Source organism: Manis javanica, chromosome 8 (assembly GCF_040802235.1).
Source record: "Manis javanica isolate MJ-LG chromosome 8, MJ_LKY, whole genome shotgun sequence".
NCBI classification, from domain to species: Eukaryota; Metazoa; Chordata; class Mammalia; order Pholidota; family Manidae; genus Manis; species Manis javanica.
Window position 1 is genome coordinate 31284222 of NC_133163.1, and position 15107 is coordinate 31299328.

General features: G+C 44.3%; 1 protein-coding gene across 1 annotated transcript in view; it reads left to right on the plus strand.

Annotated features, from left to right (window-relative positions):
• The first annotated feature begins 6249 nt into the window (after window positions 1-6249).
• Window positions 6250-15107, plus strand: part of SLC10A1 (solute carrier family 10 member 1) — a 30240-nt gene continuing 21382 nt past the window's right edge. Inside the window, exons 1-2 of the mRNA XM_017654810.3 lie at window positions 6250-6720; window positions 13024-13234. Coding sequence (XP_017510299.3) covers window positions 6365-6720; window positions 13024-13234 — 567 coding nt within the window. The 5' untranslated portion in view covers window positions 6250-6364. The remainder of the gene's footprint in view (window positions 6721-13023; window positions 13235-15107) is intronic.

Sequence of the window (15107 nt, forward strand, 5' to 3'; positions counted from 1 at the left end):
ATGAAGCCTCACAAATTTTTTCTCCTCTTTTAGCTCCACTACCATTCCTGCTCCTTCTTCACTACCCCCTCCTTTCTATCCTCTGCAGTTGAACTCCCCTTTGCCAGGGACCCTGACCCTCCCCCAGACAGAACACCCCTCTTGACCCTTCCCCCCATTATTATGGCTCCAATTAAAATCAAACCAATAACTTGGGGAAAATTGATCTAACCATGGTGAGAGAGGTAACTAAAGCTGTAATAGACAAAGGGGCAGTTCTATCAATTTTAAACAAAATCAGCCTCTCCTATCTCCTTCCTCAGAGTACTCAAACTCTACAAATGGTTGGAGTCTCTAATCGCCCTATAGAAATCCTTCCCCATCCCATTCTAACTGGGACCCAATCAAGAACATCATCCGTTTGTCCTGGTCCCATTGGTTCCTATTCATTTATCAGGGTGATTTTCCTGAAGCCCATCAACACACATCTCCTTTTCCCAAAAGAGGGAAATGTTTTAAAATATCAAACCACCAAATCCAAACCTTCAAGAAGATCCCAACACCCTCATTTCTATCCCTGTTCTTTCTCTAAAACCTTCAACCTTCTATGAAATTCTCTTACTCTTGCCTCCAAACATCACTATTGTTCACTGTCACTCTTTAAATCCTGCCACTGTGTTAGCCCTACTCTCTGCGGAAACAGCCCATTATTGTGTTACTTTGATGAATGAGCTTCTAGTCCCCAGACCTGACTTACAAGCAACACCACTTGAAAATGCAGATTTAATTTGGTTAATTGACAGTTCCTATTTAAATATGACACAGGGACATGTAAGGCTGGTAACAGTATTGTTTCCTGATAGAAACCATTGAGGCTGGATCCTTACATATGAAGCATCTGAACTGGTCATCTTAACTAGGATTTGCCTCTTGGCCAAAGACCAAACTGCCAATACTTTGTGCCCATGCCCATGCTCATGACTGGTATACACTGGAAACAAAGAAGCTTCCTAACCTCTTCAGGATAAAAGATTAAAAACAGTTCACATGTTTTAGAACTCCTAAATGCCATTCAAAAGCCTAAATCTTTAGCTATTATAAAAAATTCTGGTAATTCAATGGCAGACACAGGAAGTAAAAGGAAACCATTTGGTCAACCCTCTAAAAAGAAAAATAATCTTGGAATTGCCTTTCACACCATTACCTACATAACACCTCAAGGGCACACTTGGGGATGCTCAAGAAATAGTCTAAGAGCAAGATAGAAAGAACTGGCCTGGACAAAACTGAATTTAACTCTGAAAAGAAACTCTGGTATGACCCAAATGGCAGACCAGTCCTTCCTGGTTGCCTCCAGGAACAAATCCTCAACTATGTGCATAAACTAACCACTGAACACAGAGAAGATGATCCTTTGGAGAAAACAGTACTATTAGAAACCATCCCCTAAAATAACTTTTCAAATGTCAAATTTGCCTCAAACATAATCCAGGGAAACCTATTTATACTTCAACTGGACATTTCCCTTGACTTCTGAACCTTTGAGATATAGCAATTGGATTTTATCCGACTGCCACCATCTCGAGGATAAAAATATGTTTAATAATGGTTTGTCTGTTTTCTCATTGGGTAGAAGCCTTTCAAGTCACTAACTACAGCCTCAACTATAGGAAAAATATTACTCGAGAAAAAAGTATTCCAAATTGGGGAATAACATTAGAATTTCACAATGCCCGAGGATTCCATTTCACTAGACAGATATTACAAACTGTTTGTCACATTTGGCCAATAATGCAACATTTCACTATGCCTATCATCCCCAATCATCCAGCCCTATAGAACAAATCAATGGTGTTATAAAAACCCAGTTGGCAAAACTTATGGAATATTTCCATCCACCACTGCCAAAAGCTCTTCCCTCAGAACTACTGAATCTAAGATCCATTCCCCATGGGAGACCTAAACTCTCACCCTTTGAAATCATTACTGGAAGAACCAATGAGATTAGATCAAGGAGCCTATGGTGATATGAGGACTTATTGTAAGGGATTAATTCAGACCCTTCAAGGAAATAAGAAATTGGTAGAACAGTCTTTTCCACAGTACACTCCTGGGAGATGAAGATATCAAACATCATGGCCTTCAACCTGGGAACATGGTTTATTAGAAAAGATACCTCCACAAAGATTCCATCCAGCCTCACTGACAAAGCTTCCAGGTCTCAAAAAGCAGAGTAATTAGAGAAGTAAGAGAAGGCAGAACAAGGAATGTGAGAAAGCAACACGGCACAGCAGTTAGGAGCATGGAATCAGGCTGGGTGTGAATACCATACCCCCAGGCCTGGGTGTGAATTACAATTCCACCACTCAGTAGCTGTTTGAATTGGGCACATAGTTTACTTACTGACCCTTACTCTCCTAAAATGTGAAAACCAGGATAGTAATAGCACCAACCTCATAAGGCTGTTGTGAGGACTAAATAAGAAATGTAATTTAAATCACATTGTCACATAGTATATGCACAATAACTGTCAGTTATCATTAATATTACACAAAAGATCCACCCCCCAAATTTTATAGCATCAGACTAGGTGCACGAAAGACAAGGAGAATAGGACAGAGGCTGTAGCTTCCTAAAAGAGATTTTTCCAATCTCTACAAAGTCACATTGCTAGGAGCAAACAGAAAGGGAAGAGTGAGGAGGGACGTGGGGCCAGGACAAAAGTGTGTTTTCCCAAAGGGAAAAATCCACAATAGGAAGTAGAACTCTGGATTTCTGAGAAGAGGTGAGGAGGGAGAGTTGGTCGAAATTAAATGGCTTAGTATCCAGTTTACAGATGTGTTAATAAAAGCTCTGCTCTTTTTATGTGCATGATTTGACCAAGACACATCCTGAAGCCCTGATCTAGTAACAGTTACTGATTGACTGCTCTTTTTAGCTTCAGCACTCCGGGTATGGTTGCCCAGGGTGTCTGAGTGGGTAGCATCCCCAGCATTGTGCAGTACACACTGTGCACAACTGTACACAGCAGCCCTACATGGACTCCACCCTCACGTGCCTCTGCTTTGCACTGTGTGCCATCTGGTCACCTGTGATCTCACAGGAACCATAAGGTCCCTGAGGACAGGAACATGGATTACATAGTTTTTTATACCCCCATAGTGCCTGGCACTCAGTTGACAATCAATAGTTCTCCCCTACCAACATTATCAGGGAGTATGATACAATGAGTCATAAGAAATACATATTTGGTCATTCACATGACCAAATAGACATTTCCCAGGTGTATTTGGTCTTCATCCACAGTTCCTGAAAACACTGCAGTCTTAAAGGTGAAATGGGTGTTTTGTCATGTTAACGAGAGACTTTTGGACCCCACCCAAGGGCAGGGGCTAGAGGTTGAATCAGCCAATGGCCAATAATTTAGTCAATCATGACTATGCAATGAAGCCCTCACAAAACCCCCGGGAGAAAAGCTTATGGCTCTCTCTGCTCTGCTTGGTTGCATCCTGCTTCTTGATAAGAGAGAGATGCTTGGGGAATGAGAATGCCTCCACATGCCGCTGAGCCAGGCCCCAGGCTCCACGAGGATAGAAGCTCCTTTATTTGGGACCTGCCCTATGTCTCTCTTCATCTGGCTGCTAACTTGTATCCTTTATTAAACTGGTAAATGTGTTTTCCTGAGTTCTGTGAGCTGCTCTAGCAAATTAACCGAAACTAAGGGGGTTGTCATGGGAACCTCCAATCTGTAGCCAGTAGGTCAGAAGCACAGGTAACAGCCTGTGGCTTGCTTCCGGCATCTGAGTTGGGGGTGGAGGGCAATCTTGTAGGACAGAGCCCTTAATCTGGGGAATCTAGTGCTGTCTGTGGGTGAAACTGTAATATTTCCAGAATATCTTGCCTGGCTTTACTACATCTGCATATCAATAGGCGTTCAGAGGTGGAAAGTATGGCTTTAGTGCATTTACATCATTCCTCATGGGTGGAGAGAAGTTCATCTCCATATCAATAGGTAATTGCCTGGGCAAGGAGGGCTTATCTGTACCTGAGAGGTGAGGGGAGGGCCGGTTTTGCTTCTGCTGGAGCAGGAAAGAGAGGCAGCCCAGGACTGCAGCTTGTGAGCAATAAATGGATTTTTAACTTTATTTCTCCCTTTGACTGATTTTGGTTTTTAGAGGTATTTTGCTCCAGGATTTCCTCTCCCCAGACTTACATGTCTCAGAGCAGATAGCATCAGAATTGAGTTCTCGGACACCCTGCTGTTGTTTGAGAATTGCTTGGTGTTAATGTGTGGGAAGATCTCCTCCCCCATACTTACACACATTGGAATGGGGTCTGAGAACCTGAACGAAATTATACTACTATTACTACTGAGTATAATATTGTTTCATATATATACTGTAACTCCAAGGAGAGGAAATCCTGGAGCAAAATACCTCTAAAATCAAAATCAGTCAAAGGGAGAAATAAAGTTTAAAACCCATTTATTGCTTACAAACTGCAGTCAGTGCCATCTTTTCCTGCTCAGGCAGAAGCAAGCAAAAACTCCCCTTAACCTCTCAGGTTCAGATAAGCCCTCAGTTGCCCAGGTAATTACCCATTGATATGGAGATGAACTTTTCTCCACCCTTGAGAAATGCCTGTTCATATGCAGATGAACTAAAGCCAGGTGAGATATTCCTGAAATATTATAATTTCACCCACAATACATATACACATATATGTATGTGTATATGTAGGAAAAGAACACTCTTAGGGAGCTTCTGACCAGCTCCAGGGACAGAAAGCAGCCCTCTTTGGACCTGTCCCTGTCCCTCCAGGCACACTCAGCCCCACATCTACATACCCCCACCAGCCGCATTCAGTTCAGTACCCAGCACTGTGCCTTCCTTCCCCTGGAGACCAGATCAATTCAAGCACCAGGAAATGATTAACAACAGAGACTCTCAGAGGGAATGGGGCTTCAAGTTCGTGTCACTCAGGGCCCGGGTGTACAGCCCACAGGCTGTGTGCATTGCACAACTCTTAAGGAGCTGCTTCTCACGCACATGACAGACAGTGTACAGATCCTGTTGCAGGACCCGTATACACTCAGACTTCCAGAGAAATCCAGCCTGGGGCTATTGTTGGAGTGTTCATTTTTAGATGGTTCGTCATACCAAGCCAAAATCTGTCCCCACCTCATCCTATAGCCATTCACACCCTGTGCCCTGTCCTGTCCTCTGGAATCCCACACAAAAAGCCTAATCTCCTATTTCACAAATATGAAACAATGAGACCCCACCCAGGCCTCGTGGGTTCCACCCCAGCCAAGGGGCCATTGCTCTGCAGATGTCCCACCTCTGAAGTACTAACCCTGTCATTGGGATGGGAGGAGGGAGGCTCAAGACAGCCACACACAGCTCACCTACCCCAGGCACGCCTGCCCCTCTCTACTGCAGCTGCTCGCCCAGAGCGTGGCTCTCAGCCTAAGACACACAGGCACCGAGCAAAAGTAAAGCAGCCGGAAATCAGGAAGAAAAACTATGCATCCCAGCCTCCTTCTCAGCAAGTATCCCCAGGGATTACTTGGGGGGCTCCTTGGGCTGCTGGCCAGGAGATCTGAGCACAAATAAATCTCCATAGCCAGGGTTCCCTCAGAGCTGCCTTTTAGGGAGAGAGACCCCCAACTTTCTGAGAACCCCTCAGCTATCCCAGCAGGCTCTTCCCTCTGAAGTGTGCTGGGGAGCGTGTTCCTCACCCTGGACTTGTACCGTCCAGGTTTGGGGTAAGACAAGGGTTTCCCCAGAACAGGCAAAAAGGACATGGGCCCCTCTCAGCTCCCAGGAGAAGAATCACGGACGCATCTCCTCCTGGAGGCCAACACAGCTGCCCCTACGCTGTCCCACAGCCACTCGGGATATGCTCCCTATGTCCAGGAAGGAAGGTGACACTAAACTCTCCACTCCATGGGTTGGAGGGCAGATGGATATGACTGCCAGGAATGAGGAGGACTAGACCTGGGTTGCTGCAGGCCTAGACTGTCCCCAGAACAGAAAACCTTTAAGGCGTTCCAGTTGGGGGTGAAGAGGAATAAGCCCCTCTTGTCCTGGGAGAAGCAAAATGCACAGGGAGGAGTGTGATGCCCCCAGCCAGGCAGCGGAGCCATGGAGCTGGGAGAGGCAGAGAAGGCTCTGGGCACTCTCCCCTTTGGGACCGCAGCCAGACAGGCTGCACAGATAATTGCATAATCTTTGTGTTTGCCCAGAGCTACATGTTGGCCCGAAGCTCTCTGCTCTGGGAGGAGACTGAAGAAGACGCCCAGCAAGGACTGGGCAGGGAAAGGAATCAGTAGACGAGTAAGGGGTGTGCTGCATCCTTCAGCCTTCCACTGCCACACAGGAGGATGCAAGCCCACAACGCATCTGCCCCACTCAACTTCACCCTCCCACCCAACTTTGGCAAGCGCCCCACCGACCTGGCGCTAAGCGTCCTCCTGGTGTTACTGCTCCTCCTCATCATGCTTTCGCTGGGTTGCACCATGGAGTTCAGCAAGATCAAGGCTCACTTATGGAAGCCTAAGGGGTTGGCCATCGCCCTGGTGGCACAGTATGGCATCATGCCCCTCACTGCCTTTGCACTGGGCAAGGTCTTTCGGCTGAAAAATATTGAGGCACTGGCCATCCTGATCTGCGGCTGCTCACCTGGGGGAAACCTGTCCAATGTCTTCAGTCTGGCTATAAAAGGTGACATGAATCTCAGGTAGGACTGGGGGTGAATGGGGAACAGCAGCCATGTTGCAGATGTCCTGATCTAGGAGAAGAAGAGCTGAGCTAAAGCTAGGAGAGGGAATGAGTGGGGCCAGGTGGATGCTAGGGAAGAGGGTGGTGGCCGTTATTGTCAAGAGCTTACACTGGACTGGAGACAGGAGCTGGGATACATCTTGGTTTAAGTACCAACCCAAAGGGGCCAAGCTGGTCCAAAGCATCCTGGAGACCCCCTTACTCCCAGAGGTATCTCAAGTGGAACACAAAGATGGTCTTGAAGGAGTACAGATTTAAACCCAAGGGGTCTCTGGAGAACTTTATCTACTTCCCATGATGGGTAAGTTGTCTGCTTTAAGGTCAGAGATCTGATAGCAGCATAGTCTGGTTCCAGGCTTCCCTAAGGAGGTCAAGGTGTCTTGGAACCACAGAACACCTCCAATGCCTGCAGAGCAGGCAAGAATTTCTAAAGATCCTCCCAGCTATCTGGGCAGGTGGGATCTTCTCTTAACTTCCCATCCACCCATCAGATACAGAAACACAACCAGGTAGATACTGGACCTTCCCACAGCCCACCCAGGTCATGATGGGCCCCAGCCAAACTGGTAGAGGGACAACCAGTAGCATCCCCTCACCGAACATGGCAGCAGAAACCAGCGAGGGCTCACTCCTGCACGAATCTGCCCAACAGCAGCCTCTGCTGGCTGAAAGCAACTCCTGAGCAACTCCTCAGTGGAGAAGCTATTCCATGCCGGGTAGGGCAATGAGTTCAGACTGTCAGTCTGCTTGTGTCAGGCAGCACCCTGCCAAACTGTAGTAAGGAACCCAGCCAAGCAAGGAACCCCCTGTGTGTTGCAAAGCGAGGCCAGGACTGATTTTTAAATGAAAAACTGAGAGAAAGAATGAAATTTACCAGGACCTGTCATCTAAGCTCTGGACTCTCTACCCTATGACTCAGCCCTCACTGAGGGAGTTGATGGGAAAAAAGGCACAGAGTGGGTTTGACTTGTACAGTGTCACATGGAAACATATTCAATGTTCAACCACCTCACTGGAAAGAAATTCTTCCCTCTATCTAATCCAAATCTTTCCTGCTGCAAAGCAAGCCCTCTGACTTCCATCTGACCTGTGATCAAGGTTCGTCACAGCCTCTGTGCCCTGAGAAACTCAGACTATAGCTTAATTCGGTGTCAAAAGGAAGCAAGAAGTCAGAGGTCAGGGAAGGGGTGCTCTGAGGGTTGTGTAGACCTGTAGAAACAGTCGAACAGGCGAGACATCGTAAAGGAAAATGGGGCCTTAAGTGTGAGTGACCAGATGTCCCAGCCTCTTCAGCCAGTGGGGGCCAACAAGGTCTCTCCAGTACAGCTACATTTCTAAGGTTCAAAGACCCCACTGGCAGAGCCTCTAGTAACTCAGGTACGTGAGCCTTCGTGCTCTCCTGCTCTCCTGCTCAGCCTCCTATCTGGGCATGTGGAGACTCTGACTTCTACTGAAACCCCACAAGAGAGAACACTCTGTTGGGAGGGCCATCTTCTGCCATTAAGCCTGCTTCCACAGACTTCCCATGCACATTAAACCACGCCTCAGACCCCACCGGTGGAACGTGAGTCTTACCATCTATCATCACGTGCTGTCAGACTTGGAATTCCAATTTGAGTTCATCTGGGACAACTTATTGCATGTATTATGGTAGCAATAATAATACTGATAATAAAAAACAGCCAGGCACTGCATCGAGCACTTTTACATGAGATCTTCACACAGCATCCTGTGAGGAGGTGCTGTAAACAGTCCTGTTTTAGAGATGAGGAAACTGAGCCTTAGAGAGGTTAATAAATTTGTCTTAGGTCCGGGGGCCTCCAAATCCTGTGCTTTTACTCCAGTACCTTCAGGGCCAGGCATGTACATAAACAAAGGAGCTAGAGGCTGACTGCCTGCCTGGGAAGCATGGAGCCCCCTAAACAGGGCAGATTCCAAGTATCTCTGCCTGGGTGTGCTGTGGGAGTGGGGACCTACAGCCGCCACCATTTCCTACTTTTAAAGAGAAGGTAGAATCTCCATTTTTATATACAATCTCCAAGTTTTTAAATATTGGAAACTCACTAAAAAGAAATTAAAACATTGTGCAAGCCAAACAGTATATATTGAGGGGCCAGATGCAGCTCAGGGGCTGCCAGTTTGAGACAACTGTAAGTACATTATATTAGTTCCCATTTAGAGTTGAGGGGAATCTTAAGATACTGATTCCACTTCACAGGTGAGAAAACTGAAGTCCAAAGACTTGCCAGAGGTTTCCCAGGTTTTGTGGATTCTGGGTTCTCTCTTCCCTATTATTCCACCTCACAGCTAGAGTGCATCTGGGGACCACCAGCTAACACAGTAAGGTGGGCACCTTTGGGGGAACCAGGCCACCAGGTGGCCCTCTCAAGGCAGCCAGGCATGGCAGCTCCTTCCTCAAGGATGCCACTAGACAAGATCCAAAAACTACAGGTGACCCACAAGCAAGAGAAAATGCTCTCAAAGTTGAAGTGGGCTTGTCTCACTGGGAACAGAAGAGAGTGCCAGAGGGAACTGGACCCCTCTGCCCACTTCTGCTGCTCCTCCAGCTCACCAACTGCCCTGCCTGAGGCTCCCAGGCCTCCCCACAATGACGTAGGAAGCCTAAACAGGATAAGACAGACACCATTCAGGTTCTCCGAAGTTTCCCACTTCACTGTAGAGCTTCTGACAGGTCCCTTCACAGCTCCCTCCGTTGGCCTCCAGTGTCTGTTAACAGGGGCTCAAAAACCACCCCTCAAGCGGGGGTACCGACATCCAAAAGTAGGGTGTATGCAGTGCTCTGACAACTTAAGCAGGAAGGATAAATACAAAACCAAATGTATTCCTTTCCTCCAGTCCCTGGCCCTCTGATCCTGAGAGACACTTGGATTTCCTCTGTGGACCATCCTAACATTGGCAAATAATGAAAGTTTGGTATCTTTCCTTTCCCATCCCTACACATTTTCTATTTCATGTTTTGCTGTTGTAGCAAAAACCTATGTATAGTATGATTTACAATAAAGACAGTGGTAACAGGTATCTGCTTTATTCCCCTTAAAGGAAACGTTCTCATTTTTCACCATTAAGTCTGTTTGTTGTAGATTTTTGAAGGATGCCTTTTTCAGGTTAGGAAATTTCCACGGTTGCTAGTGTGCTAATTTTCATCATGCATTAACATTGAATTTTGTTGAACAATTTTTTGCATCTATGAGTTGATTATACCATTTTTTCTTTAATCTGATAATACAGTGATATATGTCAATAGGGTGGGATAAGTGAATTTTATAATTGTATTATTTTTAAAGCCGTTGCCAGATACATTTGCTAATTTTTATCTAGCTTTTGTTTCTTTGTTTGTAAGAATAGTCCTCATTTTCCTTTCTCAGAATGTCCTTTTGCAACTTTGGTTCTAAAATTATACTATGCATATAGAATAAATTGGGGCATATTTCCTCTTATTGTATTCCCTGTTTATATCAGCTTGGGACTATCTGTACTTTGAATCTTTAGCAGAACTGTCCTTTAAAATTATATGTACCATATGGGGTTGGGAGGATAGGTTTTAAGCTCATTAAATGCCTTTAGTGATTCTAAGTTGCTTCACATTTTCACCTTTATTTTGAGTTAGTTATTATATTTTCCAAGAAGTTGCCCATTCAATCCAAACCAAAAATTAAAGTACAAAACTGTCCTTGGTTTCTTCTATGACTCTCTATAATCTTTAGTGTATCTGTAATTATTTTTTCTTACATACCTAATATAATCAACTTGTGCCTTCTTTTTCCTTGATTAGTCTTGCCAGAAGTATCTAAAACTAAACTTGTGCTATGCATCTACTTAGAGGCTAAGTTTTGTGCAACACTGAGGATTTACTGTCCTCAAAGAGTTTGATAATAGCAGAAAGTGAAGTGATGTGAGAAACAATCTATTTTATTGGACTTTGCAAAGAATCTACTCTTGGTTTAATTGATCCTCTTAGTTAATTTGTTATTTTTAAAATTTATTCTCTCCATTTAATATTTTTTTCTAAAATTTGCGTTGCTTCTTTTAATTTCTTGAGTAAGATGCTTTGCTCATTAATTTTTAGTCTTTTCCTATGTAAACATTTAAGGCTATAAATTTTCCTCTGAGAATTATTTTTGCTGCTCCCAAGATTTTTTAAATTTATTTTTTTATTGAGATATAATTCACATAACACAAAATTCACCCTTTAAAAGTGAAAAATTCAATACCTTTTAGTATATTCACAAGTATAGTTGTACAACTATCACCACTGTCTAATTAGCAGTCCCTCCCCATTCCTCTCTTCATCCCAGCCCCTGGCAACAACTAATCTTTATGTCTCCATAAATTTCATATAAATGGAATCAGACAATATGTGACCTTTTATGTTTCTGCTTCTCTCACTTAGCATAATGTTTCCAAGGTTCGTGCATGTGATAGCATGTAGCAGTACTTACATTGCTTTATGTCCCATATTTTTTGCTTATTCATTCATCAGCTGGTATTTTCATTGTGTTCAACTTTTTTGCTATTATGAATAATGGTGCTATGAATATTAATATATTAGTTTCTGTGTGAACATGTGTTTCATTCTCTTTTGAGTATCAAGGAGTAGAGTTGCTGGATCATATGGTAACACTATTTAATTTTTTGAGGAACTGTTTTTCTAGAGCAGCTGTACCATTTTATATTCCAATCAACAGCATATAAGGATTTCAATTTCTCCACATCCTCACCAAAATTTTTTATCCATCATTTTTATTGTCACCATACTAGTGGGTATAAAGTGGTATCTCATTGTAGTCTTGATTTGTATTTCCCTAATGACTAATGATGTTGAACATCTTTTCTTGTGCTTATTGGCCATTTGTATATCTTTTTTGATAGTATCCTTTGAGACATAAGGTTTTTCATTTTGATGAAGTCAAATTTATTTTTTCTTTGGTTTCTTGTGCTTTAGGTGCTCTAAGAAACTATTGTCTAATCAAAGTTTATCCCCTCACGTTTTAAAATGTGTTGTATCATTATTCTCTTCCAAATATTTTGTCTATTATGGTTTCATATTTAGCCCATGAGATAAAAGGATTATCGGAAAAATTAAAATCTAATTATTAGTAATGTTTCAGTTTCAACTCTTCTCAAAACCAAAAACCTCCCTTGGGTGTTAAAACCTAACCCTCCAGATTACCAAGATTAGCTCTCCATCCCTACCCAGTCCACACAGCACTGCTTCATCATACAATCACCCACTAGCTACTTTGCATTCTTTGTTTCTGGTCCTTGGAAAACTCCCTTACAATTTTACAAGCTTAAGTATGTGCTGAAGTGTTTTAGGTGTTCATGAAGGAAGTTTTCCCATTATTTAGTCCACAGTATTCTCTGAGGGTCTCTCCTCACCTGTGATGGCTTCTTATCCCTTGTGATACCTCTGCCTGCTGCTGTTCTTGCTGGTTACTCTCTGTGCCCTTCCATCTAGGCCATACTTGGTGTTCATTTAAGTCACATTTCACCACTACAGTAACCATGAAGAAGTGTAAATAGATGATAGGGCTGTAAGGAGGAGGACCACATACTTGGTGTGGTTTTCCTGTTCTTGCCAAGCCCTCACCCCCAGTTTTCCCACTAGAATGGAATTCAGAGCCATATATTATAACATGAATAATGTCCACAAATCCAAAATGTCTCCTAGCAGCTTCATTCTCTCAGTCGGCCTTTTGGAGAGCCTCTCCCTGTACAGGGTCTGAGGCCTCGTATGTATTAGATTCCAAATGGAAATGGTAATAGTCAAATTAGAAGACGATTAGAGCTGAGAGGATATATTATTCACACTCTGAGACTCACACTCAATTTATCTTAAATAATGTAAGGATAAACCAGAAAGTAAAGAACATGAGAATATCAGCCTGCAGCCTGTATCTTGTAAAGCTCCTGGGAGAAGTAAAGGAAGTAATGTATGTAAAGTGTTTAGCACAGTGCCTGGCACATAATAGGCACTCAACAAAATAGTCTATATTAAGAAGAGAAAGAGATATCTAGGACACAACTCACAGAGGGACACCCATGTGACGAGGCAGCAAGAGGGCAGCCATGTATAAGACAAGGAGAGAGGCCTTAAAGAAAACCAACCCTGGCGGCACCTTGACCTTGGACTTCCAGCCTCAGAACTGTGAGAAAATAAATTTATATTGTTTAAGTAAAAAACAATAGTCTATATTAATGGGCTCTCTCTCCTTGCCCTATTCTTGTTTCTCCCACTCAGTATTGTGATGACCACGTGCTCCACCTTCTTTGCCCTGGGCATGATGCCCCTCCTCCTGTATATCTACTCCAAGGGGATCTATGATGGGAACCTCAAGGACAAAGTACCCTATGGTGGCATTATGGTATCACTGATCCTGGTTCTCATTCCTTGCACCATAGGAATCATCCTCAATGCCAAACGGCCACAATATGTACCCTATGTCACCAAGGTAAGAATGATGGGGCCGGGCAGGGAGCAGGATCGCCATCATCTCAAGTGCATTGCTTGAAGAAAGTCATTTGGGCTTTTTCTGTGTCAGTTTCCTTCCTTATTGAAAAAAAGTCTAATATTTGTATGCCTGCCTCATGGGATTGCAATGTTCATTGTTAAAAGGAATGCACATTTTGAAAAGCTAGGAGGAAAAAGTAACACAACAATGAATTTATTAGAATCATTACTTTAATAATAAAACTAAACTTGTGCTATGCATCTACTTAGAGACTAAGTTTTGTGCAACACTGAGGATTCACTGTCCTCAAAGAGTTTGATAATAGCAGAAAGTGAAGTGACATGAGAAACAAGATCAAATATGGTATGCAGTTAGGTATTCGCAGAATGCAAGAAAATGGGGTTGGTGAGAGACAGGTAGTCAAGGAAAGCTTCCTGGAGCAAACTGGCTTGAACCGAGTCATCTTTTGGGCAAGCTGATGGATTGGCTGCTCATGAATAGACACTCATCACAAGTCAATGTGCTATGACAAAGCAGTGAAGTCAGGTGGTAAAAAACATGATAACCTATGGAGAAGCAACTACCTTTAGCCTCTTGTCTCCACAAGAGGTTGTAGTCATGAGATTTCACGAAATGGCAGGACTGAGAGTGACAAGAAACTTTGGGATGTTAAATTCCTGTCCTTTACCTTTGAGTAGTAACAAAAGCAACAATTTAGTGAATGGTTCTTATATGCCAGGTTCTGTGCTATCAACCTCACTCAGAGAGGATAAGTGACTCACCAAAGTTTATACATCTAGAGACCAGCAGAGCCAGGTTTCACACCAGGGTCACAGTAACATATGCGTTCATACCCACTTTATAGACCCCAAGAGTGGGAAAACAAGAGTGAGGGAATGAGAGTGAATGTCCAAAGCAAAAGAGCTTCTGGATTCATGCACAATTCCTGTTAGCCCATGTCCTCTACATTAGCCATTCCACTCTTTTGATGGGGGCAAAAACTATTTGGTTTTTGACTGGGAGATAGAGAAAAAGGATGGCAAAGTAGGAAGGCAAGGCAGAAACCTCCTGCCACACACACCAAGGAAGTAACTACAGAAAATACAACTGAACTTGAAAATGACCTGAAGACTGCAGAACAGACCACCTACACCTGGTAAAGGAAAGACCATACAGTAAAGTGTAAAGTGACTGAGATGCAATTAAGTGGGACCCAAGCCCTTCCCCCATTACAGCCCGAGATGCAATTAAGTGGGACCCAAGCCCTTCCCCCATTCCAGCCCACAGGCAGGAGGAAGAGGAATGGAGCAGGAAGGGGGATAGGCTCTCAGGAACTCGGCATACCTGGCTCTGGAGATCTACTCTGGGAGCATGAGTCTACACTACATTGGGTTTTGGTGATTAGCAGGGCTGGACACCAAGGATAGTTGGAACACTCTGGGAGGCTGAGATCTCAGCTGCAGTGGAGGACAGGCAAGCTTCCCCAGTCCTTCTGAGACCCAAAGCAGAGGCAGCCATTTGAAAGACTTGCTAGCAGTGGGAGGGGAGCCAGAGGGGCAAGGCTGGACAGAGCTTTCTCTGCAAAAGAAAGTGCAGGTGGACATATCTCCCAGCTCACCCTTGGCCCAACAGTTCTGGCACTCTCAGGAGCCCCAGACACTCCATCCCCCTCGCTAGCAGCTCTGCCCCAAGGCGCTTCCCTGCATACTGCCAGCAGCACTAGAACACTCAGCCTGGCAGCCAGGTTTTGCTGCCTGGCAGGCAGAGGGAGGCTCTCCCAGCTTTCTCAGCCCAACCGGGGAGGTGCCTGCGGGGGCCAGATCCAAGAGCTCCTCCATCCCTGCTGGAGGCAAAGCCCAGTGCCATGTGCTAC